General features: G+C 37.2%; 1 protein-coding gene across 1 annotated transcript; it reads right to left on the reverse strand.

Annotated features, from left to right (window-relative positions):
• Nucleotides 1-488: 488 nt before the first annotated feature.
• LOC108444502 (E3 ubiquitin-protein ligase KEG-like) lies at nt 489-14553 on the reverse strand. The gene is made up of 16 exons (XM_017725710.1): nt 14480-14553; nt 12632-13009; nt 11135-11236; nt 10921-11016; nt 10555-10656; nt 10327-10422; nt 9479-9580; nt 9232-9327; nt 7716-7817; nt 7457-7552; nt 6131-6232; nt 5928-6017; nt 4922-5023; nt 3070-3165; nt 1385-1492; nt 489-884 (listed from the first exon to the last, which is right to left on the reverse strand). The coding sequence occupies exons 1-16, from the start codon at nt 14496-14498 to the stop codon at nt 808-810; spliced, it is 1764 nt and encodes a 587-aa protein (XP_017581199.1). The 5' UTR covers nt 14499-14553; the 3' UTR covers nt 489-807.
• Nucleotides 14554-25915: the final 11362 nt, after the last annotated feature.

A 25915-nucleotide genomic window follows, 5' to 3' on the forward strand; every position in this document is an offset into this window, starting at 1 on the left:
CTGAATAATGAAAACTCAAGGAAAAAATACAGCAAGATCCGCAGTACAAAAAAATGCTAATTATCCTAAATATTTATTACTTCTTATTTTCTGATTGTTGTAAATTTATTATATTACATTCACAGACATTTCTTACTTGTTTTAATAAGTTTTACTTGTTTCAGTAAGCTGATTTTAGTTGGTCAAATTATCTCACTGTAATGGCTGATCATGTTGTTCTAAGAAACATGCCTCAAAGAAACTAAATTATCTGCTAATATAGTGAAGTAGCTGACTTAATCACTTAATACAAATGAATTGAAATAAGTTAAATAATCTTATAAAATCACAATCTCAAAATGAGAAATTTTGGATATATTGACTAGATTTCACTTGCCAATATCATTTTTTGCAAAATGCAAGAGCCAGATACATGAATACCAACATATTTTAATGCAAACATTTGAGTCATCGTATGTTAGGAAGAATAATTATATCTGGCAAAAGAGTCATATAAATAAATTTATTGTAAAGAGTCAGGATTGTCACATTAATTTATAAGTGGGAAGGTAAAACAGACAAATCTTACTCAGATGTTTCAAATATGATTGATTTATATTCAAGCATATGACACAAAACTAGTTAACATCATTAGACAACCTTATGCACAAAATCTGATAGTGATAGTTAAGGATATGATTTTACTGACAACATTTAGATTACAGTTAAATCACAGTTTTTGATTTATTCACTTGCATATCATTTTGAATTAGGCAATATTTTTCTTGTGGAGATTCATGCTGTAATCTGGTCTTCTTTATTTACTTATTATGGAGCCAGTTCCATGTCTGAGGCATCTGCACTCCAATCAGAATGCTCAGGAAAGTCCACCACCATTTTCAGAGCTAATTAGAGATTAAAAGGAAAAATGTATTAATGAAAAAGTCCAACAATTTCTGCAAGACACATTTATCCCAGTTTTAAAAACTATGTTGTGTTTTATTGTGAAAGAACATGACTAAAGTTTTATGAGCCCAGTTGTTCCTTCCTTTTGACAAGATTTGATCATATAAATGCATAACTTGCCTGAGCCTGTTTTATTTCTGTATGTTAATATTGTGGGTAGTGATGAGTTTCTGTATGTCAGTGCTTTCTGGTCTCCTTCCTCTTAGGTTCACACATACAGGTAACTGTGGCTAATATGATCAGAATGCTGACCTTATACTCAATATCTGAGGTAAAAACTTATTTATTAACATTGTACACTACAGTGCTAAGATGTAACATTGATGTGGTTTACATGTACAGCCTAAAAGCATACTGTGATAGAAAGAGTTTATCATTCTGAAGAAATACACTTTATTTCAAACAGTTATATATGTATGTGAAATGAAATAAAACTTGCCTTTGATCGTGCCCACACTCTTATGACTGACAGATCCCCATTGGTATTTTGGTTTTTCTACTGAGGCTTTCACTCGTACCTTATCTCCAGGCTTGAAATTACAGAATTCTGGCAGAAAAGAAAAATTATAATCATAATGTTTCACTTGTACTCTGCCTCCATATTCTTTCAGACTGTGTCCAAGCTCCAAGCTGTGTCCAACAGAGTTCTTGATTCAACAAAAATCTTATTCATAAAAAATCTGAGGGGTATGCAATTACATTTATTCAGTTCAATTACAGTTATTCAGAATTACATTTACTCTCATAACTGTAATTGAGTACAGTTTTCCCTGTAACGGTACTTTTTGAGTAGAATTAAATTACAGTACTTTTACTTTTCATTTTTGATTTTTAACTTTTACTTCGCTACTTTAATTTTCATAGTGTTACAGAGTAGAAATAAATGATGAGTGTATCTGCTTAGAAACCAATTAAATTTAAAAGATTAAAAAAAACAGCAGCTCCGGCAGGAAAAACACTACAGAGATGTCCAGTTTAGTGGAGCAAGAAAGAGGAGAACTGAACCAGCACACATGGGGAACAGACCGCCTCCAAACGCTCACCTATGTTCATTTAACATGAACTAAAGAAAACGGTGTTATTATCAGCGACCAGACACGTAACCTGGTCAGATCTGCTCTCACAACTCGACTTGACTGAGGCAGCGTTAGCCGAGCTAGCTGGTCTGAGCTGAATAGACACCATGTTTATGGTTTTCTTCTTTCTTTTATAATGATTGTTTAATAAACTTAATCTATTGTGTATATTTTATTCCAGTGTCTGTCAACTGTTTTAGTTAACAAGTGTCGCTCACAGCCTACAGTTTACTGTTCATACAGCCTAGTTTAGTCACTGTTTTGGAGATAAAGGGCCGTGAACGGCTGTGATAGATAATCTAGTCTTGGCACTGGCTCCTCATAAACTCTGAACAGTGATTGTGCGGCACTGTCTTTGGCTGGCCTGATCTGATTAATTAATTAATCAATCTACTCATCAGTTTGACTAATTTCTTTCTTAAATAAAGCTAATTAATTAGTAACAACCTCTGCACAGTCTTCCAGGGACTCAAATACTTTATTGGAAACAGATAAGTTAGGACTTATCATCTAACCATGAAATGCATGCAGTTGGATGTAAACCTTGTTCCTTAGTTCACAGTTCACAGAAAGGTGTGTAAATATTCAAAATATTAAATATAAAAACAGCAGCAGAGCGAATTGTGATCAGTCTCAGCTCTCAGAACATTAGCTTTAGTGTTTTTCTGGACAGATCATTTCCAGTGATGTAGGAGAGTCAGCTCAGAAATATGTTCAGGCAGTGACATTGGAAATATGAAAAAGTAACTCAGTACTTAAGTATTTTTGTTTAATGAACTACTCATATGCTCTTACTTGAGTAATTTTATTTACTTGTACTTGGGTACAAGTAGACTTCCAGGAGGCTAGAAAATAAAAGCTCTCTAATAATCTTAGAATTCTACATTCATTTCTATATTTATGCCAATAAATGAACAGTAAAGCAAGACTAAATGCATAAAACAATATTTTTCAGTACCAGTGTTTAAACGTATAAAATGCTATTGCAATTTATACTATTTATACAGTCGGACTGAACCAGTCTATTCTCTCAGTCTATCAGTCTTACCTGAGTATGCACTGGGAAGCAGCTCCATTTCAGAAACTATACCTTTCCAAGATGCATGCTCAGGAAAATGTACAGTCAAACTTTCACCATCAATCTCTGCAAAAAGAAAAAAAAACAAACAACTAAAGCTTCTTTTTCACCTTTTAACCACAACCATCTGACTAATTCTGTCCCGTCACACACACACACACACACACACACACACAGACACACACAGACCCCTTCTAATCCGCTTATCCTTCTGGGTCGTGGGGGTGCTGGAGCCTACTGTCTCATTACATTAACCATAAAAACATGAGAAAAAAACTAACCTTTTAATTCATCTACATTTAGAGAAAACAAAACATATAACTTATGAAACATATACTTTTAACAAAATCATGCATGATAATCAATAGCAACTATGGATTTAGTACTTCCACCTCCGTTTATTGAGATCATTGAGTTGTCTCCTGTAATACTTGATATTGATTAACACAAAGCAAAGAATCTGAGACCACTCTTGACTCGTTGCACTTATCAAGCATTTAGGCATTTCAGACATGTAGCTCTTTGTAGCTACTTCTAGGTTTATGAGGGTCAACAATCTATTATCTCATTTAATTTGTGGATTCTCTAAGCTTCTCCAAGTCAGTCATACTGTGCATGACTGACTAAAGTCCTGTTCACACTTGGTATTAACATCCATCTCGAGTAATCTGATCATAAAGAGAACTAGAGGTGCAGCCCTTCACACCTGGCATTTCCATGTTTCAGGAATGCATCCAGAGTGATCGGATTTCGTGACTGGAGGAAGAGTATTGCTCACATTCACTACATCAGTCTGTCCCTGCATTTGTTGTCAGACTAAATGTACCACAAGTCTGTGTTTGTGTAAATGAAAGGGCATTTTAGACCACATAAACAGCTCACGCAACTTGTACACACAAGGTAGAGGAGGTGAAAAGGCAGCTACAGCAGCTGCTTTTGTCTGTCACGCATCAAGACTTTTTAGTGTTTACACTGTATATGTTGCGGGCTCAAGAAACAAGGCCTTACGATGTTCGAATACTGATCTTTAAATGAGGAGATAAGAGGAGATCTGCAAAACATACAGAAATGCTCTTCAATAGGAACAACGGAAGAGTGCAGAGCACACTCTTGCCACACACACGCTGCCACCTACTGCCCATTTGCTGCAGGCGAATATACTGTTTCTCCACAAAAGCCCAGATGGGTGATAACTTTTTTACACATGCTGTTGTGAGATTGTTTACTGATTTCTCTTTTAACCTGTTTTTTTTCTTTTTCTTTTTTTAAAGTCACCGATCACATTGACTGACTGTGCTTCATATATGTTATGTAGTCATATGCATCCCTGACCACCTCTAAAAGTGGCTTGAGTAAGATCACAATGTGTCCCCAGGACGCATTATAGGCCATTCACATCTGTACTTAGCACTGTACATTTACGATTCGTTCATTCAGGTTGCATGTTAATACCAAGTGTGCACAGGGCCTATGGGAATTTGCCCTCTGTGGCAGCTCATGTTTATGTTACACTAAAACAGGAAGTCATTGATGACCCCTTAAGAGTGTTCAAAAGAATTCAAAAGAATTGCTTGGGGTGCCAATAATTGTGATATGGTTTTGTTAAGAAATATATCTATTTACATACGTATTTCTTATTTTTTCTTTAAATTTATGTTAGTTAAAGGTAAGATTTCTCCTGCATTTTCAGGGTTAATTTTAATTTTTTCATATTTTTTCATGATCATTTTTTTAACCCATCTTTACCAAGGGTAACAATAATTATGTGGTTGACTGGATACAGTAAACTAATTTGAGTCATTGTGACTGTGCATGTACTTACCTGAAACCACACCAACACTGTTGTGAGAGGCACCTCCCCACTTGTATTTTGGAGTACTAACAGAGGCTTTCACCCTAACCCGGTCACCAACTCTGAATATTTCTATAACAAGGTCAGAAGAAGTGTTGATTTAATTAAGGAGACAAAAAATTACATTTTCCAGACAATAACAACAATTCATTTATTAACTTGCTTAGTATTTTTCAGAAAATGAGAGTCGATTTGTTATCTTGCTTACTTCAAACAGATAAATGTCAAACAGACATTTTCCCTGAATGTAGTTATTCAGCCAAGACATGTTTGTTGTCCAAAGTTAGCTTTTTTTGGTTTAGTACTGGAGCTTCAAGGCTAATGTAGCTAACAGATATTGGAAGGTAATAGCCGCCTGTTCAAACCACATGCCTTTACATACAGTAAATGCATATTTTAAAATTGTGCCTGAATTCATCGTGAATTCTGCATACAGTCTATAATTATATACCAATCTGACATGGTTTACTAGTAGGCAATAATTTAGGCATATAGATTGCATGATGCTAACAGGTCCAATATTTGTTCACCTTACAGGTAAAGTACAAACATAAGTAAACCTCAGACATCAAACATGCTTTGGCAGATCAACCACATTCAGGTTAAGGGGACAGTTGTGAAAATCAGGTCATCATGAGATTAATATCTGACCCCATTCATTATCATGGTGTCACCATATTAGTCAAGATGTTAAAATCAATTGCAGTACTTTTACACACATATAGATATATAGAGAGAGAAACTTTATCAGTTATGCTGTCCTACTTCTTTATCAGTGATCAGTTTATGACCAGGACCTCTGTTGGCAAATATTTCTTTGGCAGATGATTCCGAATTAGTTTGATTTACCCAGTGAATCTTTTCAGCATTCTCTTCAGGCATCATCATCAGCTTTATCACCTCTTACATAAATAATATTTTTGAGACATTTATGAGAAGACCTTTTAATCTGCTGCGAAAACTCTATCAAGCTTACCAGCTTTGGGAGCCAGTTCCATTTCAGAAGCTGCAGCTGTCCAAGATTTTTGTTCAGGAAAATCCACAGTCATTCTTTCACCATCAAGGGCTGTAGGTGTAGAGAAAAAATGACCATGTGCACATGTTATGTATTTTGCATGATAATAATCTATCACAGTTACTTGTTTACAGTTGTATAAATGGCTGTATAAATGTTCTTGCCTTTAACCACACCAACACTTGAGTGAGATACACCTCCCCATTCATGCTTTGGAGAGCTAACAGAGGCTTTCACCCTGACCCGGTCTCCTACCCTGAATTGTCCTGTAACATGGTTAGAAGAGTCAAGTCAGTGAAAGGGGCAGCCTGGTGGATATTTGTTGGTACACTTTTAGGGATTTGCTGCATAAAAACAAAAGGATGCTTCACCCCTGTTTTTAAGTGTCATACCTGGAATGTGCAGAAGTCTAGCAGTAAAATCTTAATGCATGATTTGGAAGCCATTCAGATGTCTTATACCACTAAGAGATTTAAAGTAGTAATAGAGGTTTGTAGTCAGCTCTAAAGAGGCAGCCAGTGGAGAGATGCTAATGATTTCATTTTCTGCTGTGTTACTATCCTTGCTGCTTTGTTTTGCACAAGCTGTGGGTTTTGTTTATTGTAGTTGTTTTGTTGTTGTAGTTCTGTTCCTCACTTTAAAAAAAAAAAGGAAATCACTTTGCATTGTTTTCCATGCACTTACTGAGTATTAGGTCATAAGGGGTTACCTTTTTGTATCCTTAACAGGACTGTATGGATCCCCTATGGATTGTATGTATTGTGAAACAATGAATTCGCAATTGTAGCATCAGCTAATGTAATCCAAATGATGAGTATTTTCATTACAGCAATAATAATTTAGTAAATCATTACTTAGTTTAATGAGAGCTAGAAAGTTAATTATCAGGTGAAATTAACAGGGCATAATCAGGTAAAACATTTCTCTGAGGTTGTAGTATGAGTAGGAGCTAGGAAATTCACGTCACACAAGTGAGTGCAGTTTGACAGGTAGACCACCTTGTGCAACAAAATAGGAATGTAAAGCTGATGGGCCACAATATTGCAATTCTATCACTGTTATATTCTAAACTATGCATGCCTTTTTTGAATACCTGATTAAATCCACTTAAATATTTAATGACATTTCCAAATTGGAGAACATATAGCACATATACAGACTGTTACACATCATCTGTGCATTTCTGTGGAGATTGTTTTCATCCTGCTGAAATTCTCTTGTATGAATTAGATGATTTAACAAAACAGAAGTAATCTTAAAGTAAAGGAAGCAGAATATGTTACAGATTTTTTGATTTAGGTTATAAACACGTAATAATAAATTTTTAAGAAACCCTCCCAACCCCGGACACACATATGGTGATAGACCATCACCATCAGACACCAGATAAACAGTGTGATGTAATTTGAGACAAGTGTGTAATGAATCAGGCACGTAGTTTGCAGATGACTATAAGCATTCATTACTTGTTCATTAATAGTCAGTCTTACCTAAGTCAGCACTGGGAGCCAGTTCCATTTCAGAGACTGCAGCCTTCCAAGATTCATGCTCAGGAAAATCTACAGTCATACTTTCACCATTAATAGCTGAAGAGGCAGAGAAAAAGGCTCTGTTTACCATTTGGAGTTGTTACAAATTCAGTGCAACTGATGTGATTACTTTATGAAGAACTCTGAGTAATGATTACATTTTTCCAGTTGTATAAATCACTGCATAAATCACTGAGCAAATGACTGTAAATGTTCTTACCTTTCACCACACCAACACTCTTGTGAGAAGCACGTCCCCACTCATATTTTGGAGTATTAACAGAGGGTTTCACCCTGACCCGGTCTCCAATCCTGAAGTATCCTGTAATACATAACCATGTTTTAATTATACCTGCAGCTGTTACACAATTTGAATTTGGAAAAGCCACTGTAAAATGGAAAATGGGCTCATTTTCCAGACACAACATGTCGATATAAAATTAAACAGGATTGTTAATTTTCCCACTCCTATTACTAAAGGAGAACTCCGGTGTTTTTTGGTTTGGCAGAATAAAATTTTTCCTAAAGCCGTTTCCTAGAGCAGATTTCCTAAGTACAGAAATTAATTTTGTATGGTGTTTTGAATGCACTCATGCTTTTAAATGAGTCATAGAAAAAAACAGTAGTTTTCTTGCTGTTAGGGATGATGTAGGTCTGTATTATAGTTTGAAACATTTAAGTAACATTAAAAATCTAACTGAGATTAAGAACATTCCACATGGCACAGAAAAGGAACCAGACTGAGAACAATAGGACATAGCCATATCTGTCAGACTTGTATTGACTGAAAGGTCTAAATTGATGTACACAGTCACACATTAAGAACAGAATATATTTCTGAATGTATCTCTGTTTTGTATCTCTGTTTGTCTTGTGTTATGAGGTCATCGTGCTAAAGCTGATTTTCTCTCGTATTTATATAATTAAATTACTAGTCAACAGACAGGTTGTCACACATCCATCTGGATCAGGTGAAAACTCCAACTCCCAGAACTTCCTTGGGATCTCATGACTGTTGACTCTTATTCCACAACCTATCATGATTCTGCTTCACCAGAATACTGATATGTTTCACGTGTCTTCCTTGTGTATGTGACCTATGACAGTATTTAAAGCCCAGGCTTTAGTTAGATCTTTGTGAGGTATTGCTTTCTTGTGAGCTACTGAGCAGTTTTTCTTTTCTGACTGTTTTTTTCTGGATTTTCGACCCTGCCCTTTTGGATTTTGATGCCTTCGGGTGTTTGTCTTTTTGTGTTTTTGGATTGTTTTGGATCTGACCATTGCCTCTGTTTTGACTGAGTTTGGATATTGTTTCAATCAGCAAAGACTCTTTTTCTAATTCCATCTGTGAGCATGTGATCAGTTCTGGATCAGTTCAGTTACACAAGTAATCCAAAAGGAAAATACTCAGATTACATAAAGGTAATTTAGTTTTTTTTTTTGATTGTGTTACAAATTACATTTTTAACAAACAAACAGTAATCTGCAGCAAAATACATTTTTCAAGTAACCCTCTCAACTCCAGGTGACAATAAGCTTTCATTACATGCTAGCCATGTGGTTCAAGTGCAAAACTAGTAAACTTCACACACCAAACACATCTTGTCTAATTCACTATGAATTACGGTAAGGGCATTATAGTGTACTTTTGATTTTTGGCCAGATATATGACTGAAGCCCTATAATCCTATAAGCAGTTCATTCAATTTTATGATGTCATGATAAGTCAGTCTTACCTTGGTCAGCACTGGGAGCCAGTTCCATTTCAGATACTAAACCATTCCAGGATTTATGCTCAGGAAAATCTACAGTCATTTTTTCACCATTAATAGCTGAAGAGGCAGATAAAAATGCACTGTTTACTATTTAGAGTTGTTATACATTTAGTGCAACTTTATGAAGAACTCTGAGTAACAGTTGCATTTTTCCAGTCGTGTAAGTCACTGTGTAAATGACTGTATAAATATCTGTAAATGTTCTTGCCTGTAATCACACCAACACTCTTGTGAGAGGCATCTCCCCACTCATATTTTGGAGTATTAACAGAGGCTTTCACCCTGACCTGGTCTCCAACCCTGAAGTATCCTGTAACATAGTTAAAGAAAATATTGATTTCATTAAGGAAACACCATTAATCTGCTGAGATAATATATTTTAGCATATTCTCAGCAAATATTCCCAGTTTGTGTGTCCATTCATACCTTTTGTTATTAAAAATTGTACAGTGTCACATGTGAACAGAATGACATCCTGTGTCAGAATTCATTGGCAGGGTACATTAACATGTGCTAACTTCTTGCAGCACGTGACCAAAGCCAGTTTATAAAGAGCCTGGCCTCTTCCTATTTCCCCCGTTAAATCAAAAACATGATTACAAAATGCCAGAGTGTGTCTGCGAACAAGTCTTCAAAGAATGGGGCTGAAAGGAACTAAAAGGCTAGTACAGAAAAGTTAACCTTCACTTCTAATATTTTAGCAGAACTTGTTAACAAATCATGATCGTAATGGTTTATCATCCAGTCTGTATGAAGTCGTCAGGGGTTGCTACAGTGACTTTAATGTTAAGGATGACAACAAATGTACATGTTTTTGGTACTGGGCGTGGTGACCCATTCTAATGACAGTGCTTTTCACTGGAGAATATACAAGCTGTGTGCTCACTTGCAATTAAATGCTCAAATAGCAATGGTTGCACCTGAAAGCAGATACATTTCAAGGTGTAGTGAAGGTTAAAAGCAAAAAAAAGTGCACTGTCTTAAGTGGCACCAAGGACTGGTTTGAGAACCACTGCGCATGCTTTCTTGTAGTGTAACTGTAATATTCAAACTTACCTGAGTCAGCACTGGAAGCCAGTTCCATTTCAGAAACTAGACCTTTCCAAGATTTATGCTCAGGAAATTCAATGGTCAAACTTTCACCATCCAGAGCTGCAGAGGTAGAGGAGAAAAATGTCATTGTTAAACCATATACAGTTATTACAGGTTTAGTTTTATTTAATAAATGATTACTTAATATCACAATTACATTTTTCCAGTTTAATTGACTGTAAATGTTCTTGCCTGTAACCACACCAACACTCTTGCTAGTGACATCTCCCCATCCATGTTTTGGAGAACTTACAGAGGCTTTCACCTTTACCCGGTCTCCAACCCTGATGCATCCTGTACCAACGAAGAAATACAGATTTAATTGTAAGGAAAAAATATCACAACATTTCATGTAGTTACAGGAGCTCATTTTAAATTAATTTAATCTTAATATTTTCCCACAATCCTTGGAGTAAAAAAAGGTCAGTAGACCCCTGATGTATTTCAAGGTGAGGATGCATCAGAAACCCATATTTAGTCTGTGATTCAGAAAACAATTTAAGGGAGTAACAAAAATAGAGTTCCACCACCAAGTGTCACCATAATAGTCAGTCTTACCTGAATCCCTACTGGGAGCCAGTTCCATTTCAGAAATTGCAGCCTTCCAAGATTTATGCTCAGGAAAATCCACCATCATAGTTTCGTCACCAACCTCTACAGAGCAAGACAGATTTAGTGAGATGGATATATGAATATTCAATAGAACTGCAAGTCATAGTTGATAGTTAACAGTTGCATACATGACTGTGCAAATGAAAGTAAATGTTCTTGCCTGTAACCACACCAACACTGCTGTGAGATGCACTTCCCCACTTGTATTTTGGAGTAGTAACAGAGGCTTTCACCCTGACCCGGTCTCCAACCTTGAAATTTCCTATAACATGGACAGTGGGAATACAGATTTCCATAAAGAAACAAACATCACAGTATTTCTAGTAATCTCGAGTTAATTTGCTGTCAAAATATTACTTAAAGAATCATTTTTACTCTTTTCATAGAGAGGAGTGAAGGCGTTGAGGTGAGGAGATTTGCCTGCACTGAGGAAGCAGAGAGCTGAATTACCTGGAGTTTTAACTCCTTTTAGGGTCTCTTATAGTAGAAAGATCTAGCACATGTGAAAGACTAAACCTACCAGCTATTAAGGCAGCAAATTAGAGCAATATTAGCAGCCGATGGTCATAAAGGTGACCATGGCAAATGCAACAATTTTACTGCCTGGAAGAAGGCAATGATATGTCATTTATGTCCTTTACCAAGAAAACCACGAGGATAGGCATGACAGGGTGCTTGTTGAGTGTCACAAAATTGGACTAGCAGCTAGTTTAAATCTGTCTGGATGACTTGTTGCTGATATTGACAAATGAAAAAAGACAACTCAAAGCTGAAAAAAACAACTGTACCTGAAATGTATGGAGTGTGAAACATGGTATAAAACAAGCAGTGAAAATGGAAATGGTCCATCCGTACTTTAACATCTTAGGGATCAGCAAACTAAAATGGACTGGATTAGGACACTTTCACTCAGGAAAACACAACATCTCCATCATAGGTCATGCACGATAGAGAAGAAACAGAGTGGCTTTCATTGTCATTGTTCCAACCCTGTTGACTCTATCACCAGAAGATCACAGAAGTTAAGGACAGACTGAAAAGATGAGACATCCATTCAATATGAAGAAAATAAGTATATGATGATCCCTGCTTACTTTACCATAAATGGTGAAGACGTAGAAGTGGTGGGCAGCTTTTGCCTCCTTAAATCAATTATTAACAACAAGCTGACCAGATATGACACAATATTGCCCTCAGAAGAACAAGGATGAAGAAAATTAAAAAGATCTTCAAATGTAATAATGTGTCTCCACTAACAAAGACCAGAATTACCCAGGCTATATTATTTCCTGTGGTTCTTTATGGATGTGAAAGCTTTGGTGGAGAAAACTATTGAGAGTATCTTTGACAGGAAAAAAAAATCATCCTTGACCAAATCAAGCCTCACCTCTGACTGTAAGCCCAGTTAACCAAACTGAAGCTATTATTTTGTACATTGAAGGTTGAAGGCCAAAGAAGAGAACAGAATGGCCAGCAAAAATATTGCTGTATATACTGTATATATGGATTAGAAGTTATAAATGTAGTTCTACATTAATGAAAAAGTAATATTCTGAAATGTTGTTTTACAATGTATTTACAAACATATTTACAATGTTTTCTTCCATCATGATTTTTGGAGAGCCATTTGTCTCTTTAAAAACTGGTATTTACTCACCAGGATCAGTGAAGCTCTTCTGAAGTCCATCTTTCTCCTTCTGTAGCCGGTCCAATAGGATTCTCGTGAGGATGAAATGGGCCTCCAGTTTGTCTTTTTCTTTAGTTATTTCCTTCACTTTGTCCTGTAACTGATCTCTCTCTGTTGCAAGGTTATTGTAACTGGCTTGTAACTGGTCTCTCTCTGTCTTCAGTTTCTCATAACTGGTCTTTAAGTGCTCTAACTGGTCTTCCTTCATCATCTTGTTGGCATTGGCCTGCGACTGATCACTCTCCAATGTAACATGCATCGCTGTGATGGCAGGCAGCAGGAGAACATACATCAGGCCCAGACACACTCTGGTCACTTTGTAGCATCTGCTCCGTGAATTGATGATTACTGAAATTATAAAGAAATTCATAAATTTCAGAATTTTCAAATGTATCAGTTTTTCAGATGCTTGATCAATTGGAAGAAGTAATAAGGCCCACACCACAGAATTTATAATACATTCTAAACATAAGTTGGTGTGTGCTGTAGATCTTGATACAGTACTTTACTGTGGGTTAAGTCTGTATGATGCATTATAGGGCTGGCTATTGAGAAGTTATCAATTCAGTTTTCCATAGTGCAGAATTTAGCAAATAGATTTGGCCTTGAAAGAATCTTGGGTCTTTTGGGCAAGGCTCTTAAAGGGCCCTCATATGTTTACGTAATAAAGAAGCCTATACTGACCTAAATTAATCCTGGCATTTGCGATAATTTCAAACAAACAAGTTCAATCATTTTTACATCTGAAGCAGTTCATTGGCTGGGCTTCTAACTCACTAACTAACTCTCTCCATCAATCTGAAGATTGTCCACATGGGTGAGCTATTTGCATTTTTGTGTACATCGATAATTCATAGTCAAATTTCCTCATAAAAGTGAAATTGCTCAAATATTTCTTAGAGGCTTCAGTCTACTATGTCTAACTGGAAGGTTGCCGGTTTGAGCCACTGAGCCGACAGTACATGACTGAGGTGCCCTTGAAAAAGGCACCTAAACCCCAACTGCTCCCTGGGTGCTGCGGATAGGGCTGCTTATTCCATGCAGGGGTGCTCACTGCCCCCTAGTGTGTGTGTTCACTAGTGTGTATGTGGTGTTTCACTTCACAGATGGGTTACATTGCGGAGGTGAAATTTCCCCATTGTGGGACTAATAAGGGTCACTTAATCTAATTTACTGGTATTAAGGATTGTGGAACAGTAAATACACCACAGCTAGCATGCAGCTAATATAACACCTGTCTCATCTGGTGGTGGTCAAAATGAGGAAAATTGTTATTGAGAAAGAATTGAGCTAAAAATGCCTAATAATAAGAAATATAATGTCAGAAAGGTACGTAGGGGTAAATGTTTCTGATTACATCAGTTCAACTCTGTGTAAGGACAATTTTCCCATCAATAATTAAAAAATTTTAATTGTGACATTATAAGCACAGTTTGTTAGTCATGATTAGGAAAACCTTTTAACAAAACACAGCTTTGCCTTTCCTATTTTCCTGCCTAGTCTTTCTAACTAGCTTGTAATGTTATTTATTACCGACAGTGTATTCAGATTGAACACAAATTATGCATTCTAATTACAATTTCTGTGCCACACATGTTCTGAATTTCTATAACCTGACACAAATTATAGCAAAGTAGTACAAACAGAAATGTGTGTTGTTAATTAATACTATTTTTTAAGAGAGTAGTTACAGTGATATAATGCTGTGGAAATGCAGAAGCATGAGAAAAAGAGACTGTGTGTGTGTGTGTGTGTGTGTGTGTGTGTGTGTGTGTGTGTGTGTGTGTGTGTGTGTGTGTGTGTGTGAATATACTGCACCTGGCCTCTCACGTTCCATGATGACTTTGGTCCTGTAAGTCTTGTTGTCTTCAATGAAGCTGAGTGAAGTAAAGCTCTGAATGTGACTGTGTGTTACGATTGCTTGCATACGCTTTTATTCATTTTATTTGCTGATCTTGCAATGCCCTGATCAGGACATCAACCTTGGAAACCACAGAAAGGTCAAGGAGCAAGAACTGAAAGTGTGTGAGTGATGCAATGTCTGAAAGAAAAACAAAAACAGTCCTAGAATTGCACCAGCCACCTGGCCAGTATCCCAACACTCAGGTAATTAACTGTCACTGGGGTAGTTCCCTCAAAGGTACATCTCAGTACTTTTGGTCAGGAAACATAATTATACCATAATCCATTGAAATTATATATGGACTTTTCCCGGGGGCAACCTTATTTAACATGTGCAGTTGGACCTTAAACCCACTGTTGTACATTTGAGGGTACATTTACATTGTTTGTACCACGATGAATGAAAAATGTACCTGCACAGAACCTTTATTTCTAACAGCATGTGGTGCAACTGTTGTACCCCAAAGTATCAGATTGTTTTATCTAAAAATACACTGCTCAAAAAAATAAATGGAACACTTAAACAACACAATACAACTCCAAGTAAATCAAACTTCTGTGAAATCAAACTGTCCACTTAGGAAGCAACACTGATTGACAATCAATTTCACAGCTGTTGTGCAAATGGAATAGACAACAGGTGGAAATTATTGCCAATTAGCAAGACACACTCAATAAAGGAGTGGTTCTGCAGGTGGAGACCACAAACCACTTCTCAGTACCTTTCTGCTTTCTGGCTGATGTTTTGGTCACTTTTGAATGCTGGTGGTGCTTTCACACTCGTGGTAGCATGAGACGGACTCTACAACCCACACAAGTGGCTCAGGTAGTGCAGCTCATCCAAGATGGCACATCAATGCGAGCTGTGGCAAGAAGGTTTGCTGTGTCTGTCAGCGTAGTGTCCAGAGGCTGGAGGCGCTACCAGGAGACAGGCCAGTACACCAGGAGACGTGGAGGAGGCCGTAGGAGGGCAACAACCCAGCAGCAGGACCGCTACCTCCACCATTGTGCAAGGAGGAACAGGAGGAGCACTGCCAGAGCCCTGCAAAATGACTTCCAGCAGGCCACAAATGTGCATGTGTCTGCACAAACGGTTAGAAACCGACTCCATGAGGATGGTATGAGGGCCCGATGTCCACAGATGGGGGTTGTGCTCACAGCCCAACACCGTGCAGGATGCTTAGCATTTGCCAGAGAAGACCAGGATTGGCAAATTCGCCACTGGCGCCCTGTGATCTTCACAGATGAAAGCAGGTTCACACTGAGCACATGTGACAGACGCGACAGAGTCTGGAGACACCGTGGAGAGCGATCTGCTGCCTGCAACATCCTTCAGCATGACTGGTTTAGCAGTAGGTCAGTAATGGTGTGGGGTGGCATTTCTTTGGAGAGATGTGCTCGCCAGAGGTAGCCTGACTGCCATTAGGTACCGAGATGAGATCCTCAGACCCCCTTGGAGACCATATGCTGGTGTGGGTGGCCCTGGGTTCCACCTAATGCAGGACAATGCTAGACCTCATGTGGCTGGAGTGTGTCAGCAGTTCCTGCAAGATGAAGGCATTGAAGCTATGGACTGGCCCGCCCATTACCCAGACCTGAATCCGATTGAGCACATCTGGGACATCATGTCTCGCTCCATCCACCAACGCTACGTTGCACCACAGACTGTCCAGGAGTTGGCGGATGCTTTAGTCCAAGTCTGGGAGGAGATCCCTCAGGAGACCATCCGCCACCTCATCAGGAGCATGCCCAGACATTGTAGCGAGATCATACAGGCACGTGGAGGCCACACACAATACTGAGCCTCATTTTGACTTGTTTTAAGGACATTACATCAAAGTTGGATCAGCCTGTAGTGTGTTTTTCCACTTTAATTTTGTGTGTGACTCCAAATCCAGGCCTCCATTGGTTAATAAATTTGATTTCCATTGATGATTTTTGTGTGATTTTGTTGTCAGCACATTCAGCTTTGTACAGAACAAAGAATTCAATGAGAATATTTAATTCATTCAGATCTAGGATGTGTTATTTGAGTGTTCCCTTTATTTTTTTGAGCAGTGTAGTCTTTGCGGTTTTGCTTTAGGGAAGTTAAATGCACCCTACTGTACTTCTCTTTCTGGCCTTTAGTGTGACAATCAGCATTTTACCAAACAGGAGCTGTTAGCATGTCTGGTTGGGCTGGTTTTGATGGCCCTGAATCTTCTGTGAAAGGGAAGAGGCTGGAAGGTGATGCATAAGAGAGGCCATGCTTCGTCTCCCTGTTGTTGTAGATATCCTGAAGTGTTGGCAAACCACATCTAATGTTCATTTTAATGTGGTGATTGGCTCTATGTTTGCTGTTTAGAACTAGATCATCTGTGGCAGGTTAAATTTCTTTAGCTGTCTTAGGAAGAATATTCTCTGCTGTGCTCTCTTGGCTATTGACAGCATGTTCCTCTCCCATTTCAGATCCCTGGATATGCTAACGTTGATGCAACCATGGCTAAGCACCAATATAATTCCAAAATTGGATCTTAAGTATGCACAATTTTAAAGAACTACTAGAAGTTAAGATATATATCTCTGCTTTCAGAAGAACCTCGTGTCTCCATTTTTGTTGTTTTTAAGTTTTTGACAATTTTTTCCTGTGGTCCTTTACACCGTTTATAAATTTAATGAAGAGTGGACCAAAGGAAATGGCCCAAAATGATTATAAAAAAAATCTGGTTCCATTGACTTAGATTAAAAGTAAAGTAGGTTTCTTCCTTCTCCTGTAAAGTTATCATTTTGGAGATATAGGGTTTTGTTCTGAAAACTGCAATATGTTAATATCCACCCTTATAGTGCTTCAAATAAAACATGGAATGCCTTTTACATGCTTCAAATGTCCATGTTGAATCTGTTTTTTTTTTATTGTGTGAATTCCTTTAGCTTTGCTTTAAATTAATACTAACATGCTATCAGACATTAGCATTATTGTAGATATCTATAGCCTGAACTGAAGGCCTAGAACTAATGTCACAGATTGCCACAAGTTGGCACATGTTGTATTGTTTGTTTTTGCTCAGTGACGTGTTATGCAAACAGCAGTTTTCTTCAGGTATCCATGCTTGAGTAGAAGCAGTAGTTTAAACAGAACTGTTATATGTTACCCAGTGTTAACAGGATTTCTCAAATATTATGCAACATATTACTGTCAAAGTTGAGTCTTGTGTTCCTGTCACTGAGCTCCATTCCCACATTCTAAATTTCAGGAAAACCCTTTTGGACAACAGTTGTAGTAAAATCACTATGTAACCAATTTTTGCTCTTTCACTAGTTTTTGGAACAAAGCTTGTTCCTTTCGATTGATCTCACTTGTTCCTCTTGGCCTGTTATTCCTCACGTATTGCTTTTGATTGTTTTTAAAACTCCTTTTTCTCTGCAGTCCTGCTTGCTCTCACTCCAGAGCTTCTTCCCAGTAGAGATGTAGTGAAGCTGAATCACCTGAATCATCTTTGATGCCTGCAACACACACACACAAAAAAAAATTGGGACAAGGACACAATAAGAGAAAAAATTCATACAATATTCAAGTTACATGATTTTGGAACATTCCATAATAAGCAAGTGAACTGTTTGCAGGTGAGGGTGTCAGAATTAGGAATAAGAGGAGGCTTAATCTTTACAAGCAAAAATGGGTTCTGACTCACCACTTTGATTTGCCAAACTTCATAGGAGAATTGTCACAGTAACAGTTCAGTTCAAACATGGAATTTATGGGACAAAGACTGATTTCTATCTTGAGTTAGATCATGGAACTCTGCACAACATAAAAGGTCAATCGACAGTATGTTCCAACTATCTTTTCCCTCATTTACCTTCAAGAATGTCATCCAACTACCTGTTCATGTACTAGAGTAGATTTGTAATCAGAGAAGAAAAATGTTGATTGGTGCAAAGCCAGAGGTTTTAGCTTCTTTTCTCCCAAACCTACGACTGCTTTACTCTTGTCTGGTTTAATCCCTACACCCAAATTTTTTTTCGTCCAAACTAAGGCTTGTTATTATGGTGTTATCAAGTTAAAGAGTCTCTTTGGTTAGAAAAGCAAATCAATATCAAGCAAGACCTTTTTACAGCATTTGAATTAAGAGGGAGCCATCCGAAGATTAGCACTCCAAAACAAATACACCATATAATCATAAGGTTATAAGAATTCTAGTTTGCTTTATAAGCAGCCTTTTTTAAACAATTTCTACAGCTACAATAATGCTAATATCACCAGCATAAAACACAGCTTTGTCACACTTGCAGAGTCATATCCAATCAGGTTTGGATAACATTTGAAATCCATATTACCCTACATCTCAAATTCATGGGGAAATCCACATTTGCATTGCAATTGTTGCAAAAAGATATACACACTGTTCTGTTCTGACTGATTCATTCTTGGCCAGGGAAATTCCAGGTTCTGGCCATTTTCTGACATAGACATCAGAAAAAGACAGATGAAAGGATTTAGATGGAGCTTTTCTTTATATTTTAGATAAATCTCTGTTATTGAGGAAATTAACCCTTTTCTGTTTTTGATCTTTTCTTGTTGCTTCCAGAACTTACTATTCAAAGTGATGACAGAATCCCATTATACTCGTGAAACTGACCTGTCATATTTACTTGCTACACTGTGTAAAGTTGATGTTTGAGACAGTAGAAGAGATCAGCACCATTTAAAAATGTGATTAAGTTGACCAACACAAATCTTCTGACTGTGAGTAATTGACTTAAAGGTGACAAAATGTGTCCAGAACAGTTTGGTGATTTTGCTACTTTTAACTCAACAACTGACCCTTGCAATTAACTGCTGAGCTTAATCAGATCTAAAACCATATTTTTTTTGTGTGTGTGTGTGTGTGTGTGTGTGTGTGTGTGTGTGTGTGTGTGTGTGTGTGTGTGTGTGTGTGTGTGTGTGTGTGTATGTTACACGTCCAAACCTGACTCTGTTACTGATTGCCACACCATTACAACAGGGAACGGTCACCTGCTTCCTGAGACTACAATGATAAACTCAAATAGCCTTCAGTGTTCAGTTCCCGTTAAAGCAAAAATCAGTGTTTACTTTTGCTTTGAATGTTTACATTCTTTTGCGTAATTTTGCTTCCTAGCATTGAGCAGATACTCTTTGATAGTGTTTTGTTTTCTTTTTACTTGAATGTTGCTCCCTAAACTTATACCTGATTGTGCCACCCTTGGCAGTAATAATTTCAGATAAACAGATCAATGTAAGGGACAGATCCAAACCAGGAAATACAACATAAAAAGAATGACACACCAATCCAACTGTAACAAGCAGCACTCATGGTGAAAGTAAAAAAAACCTTTGCTAGAGTAAAAAAGCTACAGAGTCATAGCAAGAACCTGAGACACCTCTGTCTGTACATTTGGTTCAATAATATGTAAGTGGAAATTTCATGGAGCTAAACCTCCTGGACAGATGCTCCATGTAGTGTTTCAAAGTGTGCCTTTAGATAAAGAAGATGGGTCAGAAGCCTGTGGTCACAGAAAAACAGTTGCATGACAACTTGAAAGCAGAAAGAACAACAGCTACACAAAGCAGCAGGCAATGAACTGCAGTGTTTCAGGTGAAGCTAAAATATACCTCTTTAGCAATGATTCATAATTCATTGTGAGTATGATCCTAAGAATACAATAACCAGAGGGATACACAGAAGTGGGAGCATCATAATATGCTTTTCTGTCAATGGTATTGAGACATTGGACATCATCGAAGGAAACATGAATGTAACAAAACATATTAGAGGAGAATTTAATCTTGTCCACTAAGAGGAAGGATCTGGGAAGAAGATGGATGTTTCAACAAGCGAGTGACCTCAAACACAGCCAAAATAATTTTCTTTAAAAAAATAGTGAGGTGCCTAGCTGTTACTAACGCTGATTGCTATCCAGTGTCGACCACAGGAGGACGGGTTCCCCTTCTTAAGTCTAGGTTTCTCTTAAGGTTTCTTCCTCTTGCTCTTAGGGAGTGCCTCATTGCCACTGTCGCAATTGGCTTGCGATGGGGGCTTGGACCTGAATGTTCGTGTAAAGCTGCTTTGTGACAACACCTGTTTTAAAAAGCACTAAATAAATTCACTTTGAATTGACTTGACTAGTTGTTCTCCTGGCTTGAGTCTCCACAAGAGGGATCATCTGAATAACTTCCTGTGGTAGATGTGTTAATCTAACTGCCAACAGTGACTTGCAACAAAGTACTAATATTAATTTGTCTTATCTTTTTGCCATCATTTTTGTTTTCATCTTTATGCTTTTAAATGCATACTTTTTGTTCATATTAGTAAGTAGGTACCACTTCAATATATGTAAATTTGAAATTGATATGTGCACTGGAAGTATGTGAAAGAACTAAAACGAAAGTTAACAAAAGAATGTGTTTTTTGTTTGTCCATCATGTGTTATGCTAACTACCCAGCATTCAGTCTTGTGAGGCTGACAGTAAAGAGCTTTTGTACTGTTCAAAGGTGCTTCCTGGTTATGCTTCATTTTTCTGTGATGCCTCAGTGTTTGTGGTCTGGGTTGGACCCACATTCCTGGCCTGAACAAGCGGCTCATCGTCTGGGGTCGTTGTCTCCATCTAGCTTTGTGCCAACTATGATTAATTACCCCTGGTTAATTAATAAATATGTAAAGCGTTCTGAATGTCATTGTTTTCCAGATGAATGCAAGAGTTTTTCTTTTTTTAATGTTATGTGGAGTTTATTATTTTTTAATTAAAACTAGGTTGTCATTCCACTGAATACCTAAAGCTCAAGGAAAACCTACAGCAAGATCCACAGTGCAAAAAATATATATCCTAAATCTAGACGATATCTAATATTTAATATCTAATATTTCTTATTTTCTGATTGTTGCAAGTTTATTATATGATTTATTTAAGTTTATTATATGACTTGTTCATAGACATTTCTTACTTGTTTCACTAAGTTGAATTTAGTTGGTCAGATTATCTCACTGTAATGGCTGACCATTTTGTTTGATGTAAGAAACATGCCTCAAAGAAGCTAAATTATCTGCTACAACTCCAATTCCAATGAAGTTGGGATGTTGTGTGAAACATAAATAAAAACAGAATACGATGATTTGCAAATCTTTTTCAACCTATATTCAATTGAACACATGGCAAAGACAAGATATTTAATGTTCAAACGGTATTGTTTTATGCAAATATTCACTCATTTTGAATTTGATGCCTGCAGCACGTTCCAAAGAAGTTGGGACAGGGACAACAATAGAATGGAAAGTTGAGGAATGCTCAAAAAACACCTGTTTGGAACATTCTACAGGTGAACAGGTTAATTGGAAACAGATGAGTGTCATGATTGAGTATAAAGGGAGCATCCCTGAAAGGCTGTCGTTCACAAGCAAGGATGGGGTGAGGTTCACCACTTTGTGAACAACTGCGTGAGCAAATAGTCCAACAGTTTAAGAACATTTCTCAACGTGCAATTTCAAGGAATTTAGGGATTTCATCATCTACAGTCCATAATACACTGTGTGCAGAATTGTTAGGCAAGTCTTATTTTTGAGGATTATTTTTATTAATGGCCAACTACAGTGCTCTCAGTTAATCCAAAATGTTAATAAACCTCAAACATGAATGTTTAAGAAAGTAAAAGTGAAGTTTTGGCTTTCTTAGGAGAATATGTATATGTGCACATTTATTGGGCAACTATAATGGTGCAGAATTATTACGCAGCTAAATGAAAAACACACATTTTCCCATCTCACTTTTTTATTTTCGTCTGTTCAAGTGAGAATTATAAAGAAACAACTCAAAGCTTTCCAATAAACATTTCTGACATATATATTAAAAAAATCAGTGAGCAATATAGCCACCCTTCTTTTCAATAACAGTGATAAGCCTTCCATTCATGGAGTCGGTCAGTTTCTTGATCGGTTGACAATCAACTTTTTGTGCAGCAGCAACCACAGCCTCCCAGACCCTGTTCAGAGAGGTGTACTGTTTTCCTTCACTGTAAATCTCCCATTTAAGAATTGCCCACAAGTTCTCAATTGGGTTCAGGTCAGGTGAGGAAGGAGGCCATGTCATAAGTTTTTCATCTTTAACGCCTTTACTGGCGAGCCATGCAGAGGAGTACTTGGATGCATATGATGGAGCATTGTCCTGCATAAAAATCATTGTCTTTTTGAAAGATGCAGATTCATCCTGTACCACTGCTTAAAGAAAGTGTCTTTTAAAAACTGGCAGTATGCTTGGGAGTTGATTTTGAGCCCATCTTCAACCCGAAAAGGTCCAACCAGCTCATCTTAATAATACCAGCCCATACCAGTACCCCACCTCCACCTTGCTGGTGTCTGACTTGAAGTGGAGCTCTGTCCCGTTACTGATCCAGCCACGGGCCCATCCATCTGATCCGTCAAGAGTCACTCTCATTTAATCAGTCCATAAAACCTTTGAAAAATCTGTCTTCAGATTCTTCTTGGACCAGTCTAGACACTTCAGCTTATGTGTCTTGTTCAGTGGTGGTCGGCTTTCAGCTTTCCTTACCTTGGCCATGTCTCTGAGCACTGAACATCTTGTACTTCTTGGTACTCCAGCTAGGTTGTAGTTCTGGAATATGACAGAACTGGAACATAATGGGTTCCTGGTAGCTTCACGCTTGACTCTTCTCAAATCCTTGGCAGTTAATTTGCGTCTTTTTTTCTCAGCACGTTTCTTGCAACCCTGTTGGTTCTGTGATCACGCCCCAATATCTTAGCAATTTCAAGAGTTCTGCATCCCTCTGAGAGACTTTTGGTCATTTTTAACTTTTCAGAGTCAGTTCAATCTCTTTTTTGGCCCATTTTGCCTAAAGAAAAAAGCTACCTAATAATTATGCACACCTTGATATAGGGTGTGACCTCCTTAGGCCGCACCCTCCCTCATTACACAGATACACATCACCTGCTATGTTTAAATCCATTAAGCATTCAAGTTTATCCAGCTTGGAGTTAGATAATATGCCTAAAAATGATAATATGGTCAAAATACTCACTTGCCTAATAATTGTGTACACAGTGTATGTTTCAAATATGATTGATTTATATTCAAGCATACTTGTCAACACAAAACAAGTTAGCATAATTAAACAACCTTATGCACAGATTCTGATAGTGACATTACTAAGGATATTATTTTACTGACAGCATTCAGATTACAGATAAATCACAGTTTGGTTGATTCACTTGCAAATCATCTTGAATTAGGCAATATTTTTCTTGTGGAGATTCACTCTGTAATCTGGTCTTCTTTATTTATTTATTATGGAGCCAGTTCCATGTCTGAGGCATCTGCATCCCAATCAGAATGCTCAGGGAAGTCCATCACCATTTTCAGAGCTAATTAGAAATTAAAAGGAAAAATGTATTAATGAAAAAGTCCAACATTTTCTGCAAGACACACTTATCCCAGTTTTTAAAAACTATGTGTTTTATTGTGAAAGAACATGACTAAAGTTTTATGAGCCCAGTTGTTCCTTCCTTATGACAAGATTTGATCATATAAATGCATAACTTGCCTGGGCCTGTTTTATTTCTGTATGTTAATATTGTGGGTAGTGATGAGTTTCTGTATGTCAGTGCTTTCTGGTCTCCTTCCTCTTAGGTTCACACATACAGGTAACTGTGGCTAATATGGTCAGAATGCTGACCTTATACTCAATATCTGAGGTAAAAACTTATTTATTAACATTGTACACTACAGTGCTAGGATGTAACATTGATGTTGTTTACATGTACAGCCTAAAAGCATACTGTGATAGAAAGAGTTTATCATTCTGAAGAAATACACTTTATTTCAAACAGTTATATATGTATGTGAAATAAAATAAAACTTGTCTTTGATCATGCCCACACTCTTATGACTGACAGATCCCCATTGGTATTTTGGTGTTTCTACTGAGGCTTTCACTCATACCTTATCTCCAGGCTTGAAATGACAGAATTCTGGCAGAAAAAGAAAAATTATAATCATGTTTCTCTTGTACTCTGCCTCCATATTCTTTCAGACTGTGTCCAAGCTTAAACCAACAGAGTTCTTGATTCAACAAAAATCTTATTCATGATGGCGAAAAATAAAAGTTTACGTTTGAGTAATAAAATTATTCAAAATTCACATGATCTAAAAATCTATGGTGAATATAGACTGGTGAAGGCTAGAAAATAAAAGCTGTCTAAACTCAGAATTCTATATTCATGCCAATAATTAACAGTTAAGCAAGACTAAATGCATAAAACAATATTTTTCAGTACCAGTGTTTAAACATATAAAATGCTATTGTAATTTATAGTATTTATACAGTCAGACAGATCCAGTCTGTTCGTTATCATAGAGTCAGCATAACAGTCACTCTTAATTGAGTCTGCTCTGGTAGCCAGCTCTATTTCAGAAACTGCAGCGTTCCAAGACTTATACTCAGGAAAATCTAGTCATACTTTCACCATTAATCTCTGCAGGAAAAAAAAAAAACTATTTACCACGTACAGGTGATACAGGCTTAGCACCATTTATTCAGTTAGCTCCAAAATAACTGTTTTAAAATATCACTTAAGTAACCATGTAGAGTCACATCCATAATTTTTGACACTAACACTCTTTATTTCACCCTTTGATTTAATTTGTGGATTCTCTAAGCTCCTCTGTGTTTATGAATGACTAAGGTCCTGTTCACACTTGGTTTTAACATCTGTCTTGAGTCATCTGATCATAAATGGACAGCAAGAGCTGCAGCCCTTCAGACCTGGAATTTCTCTGTCTCTCAAACGCATCCACAGCAATTGGATTTCATGATTGAACCACATTTATTACATTAGTCTCTCGCTGCATTTGTCCATGTTCGTATAAATGAAAGGGCTCCTTCAAATGTTTAGACAACAGAAACAGCTAACGCAACTTGTAAACAAAGAGTAGTGTGTGTGTACTTTGTACATAAATTGCTCATGCATGACTATCTCATGGAAGGTTGGACAGATTTATGAACTCATAAGCTAATTACATTCATATCATTTATATGAAAAGGCTAAATAGCATGTTTCGCGGGTGCTGATGGGATCGCTAAGCAATTTTCATGGGATGTTAAACCCACTAGCACCTCCTTAGTGCTGCACCTATTGAGTGGACTTGTAAAAAGTGCAATATGTATGAGAATTCATAAGAAAGCTTGAGGTGCCAACAATTTTGACATGTGGCTTTGTTAAGAAATATATATATATTTTTTTTTAAGATTTTCAACTTTGATCGAGTAAGTTAAGATTTCCTAACTTAAGCTAAGATGCTGTAAAATACATTTCCTAAATTAAGATTTGCTTTAGTATTACGAA

The sequence above is a fragment of the Pygocentrus nattereri genome, chromosome 4 (assembly GCF_015220715.1).
Source record: "Pygocentrus nattereri isolate fPygNat1 chromosome 4, fPygNat1.pri, whole genome shotgun sequence".
Lineage (NCBI taxonomy): Eukaryota > Metazoa > Chordata > Actinopteri > Characiformes > Serrasalmidae > Pygocentrus > Pygocentrus nattereri.

What these genes read in the sequence shown, in the direction of transcription:
- LOC108444502 (XM_017725710.1), bottom strand. An exon ending in GGCTCCCAGTGCTGACCAAG is followed by an intron (nt 7,818 to 9,231) that starts GTAAGACTGACT and finishes TATGTATTACAG; the next exon opens with GATACTTCAGGATTGGAGAC. An exon ending in GCTTCCCAGTGCATACTCAG is followed by an intron (nt 1,493 to 3,069) that starts GTAAGACTGATA and finishes CTTTTCTGCCAG; the next exon opens with AATTCTGTAATTTCAAGCCT.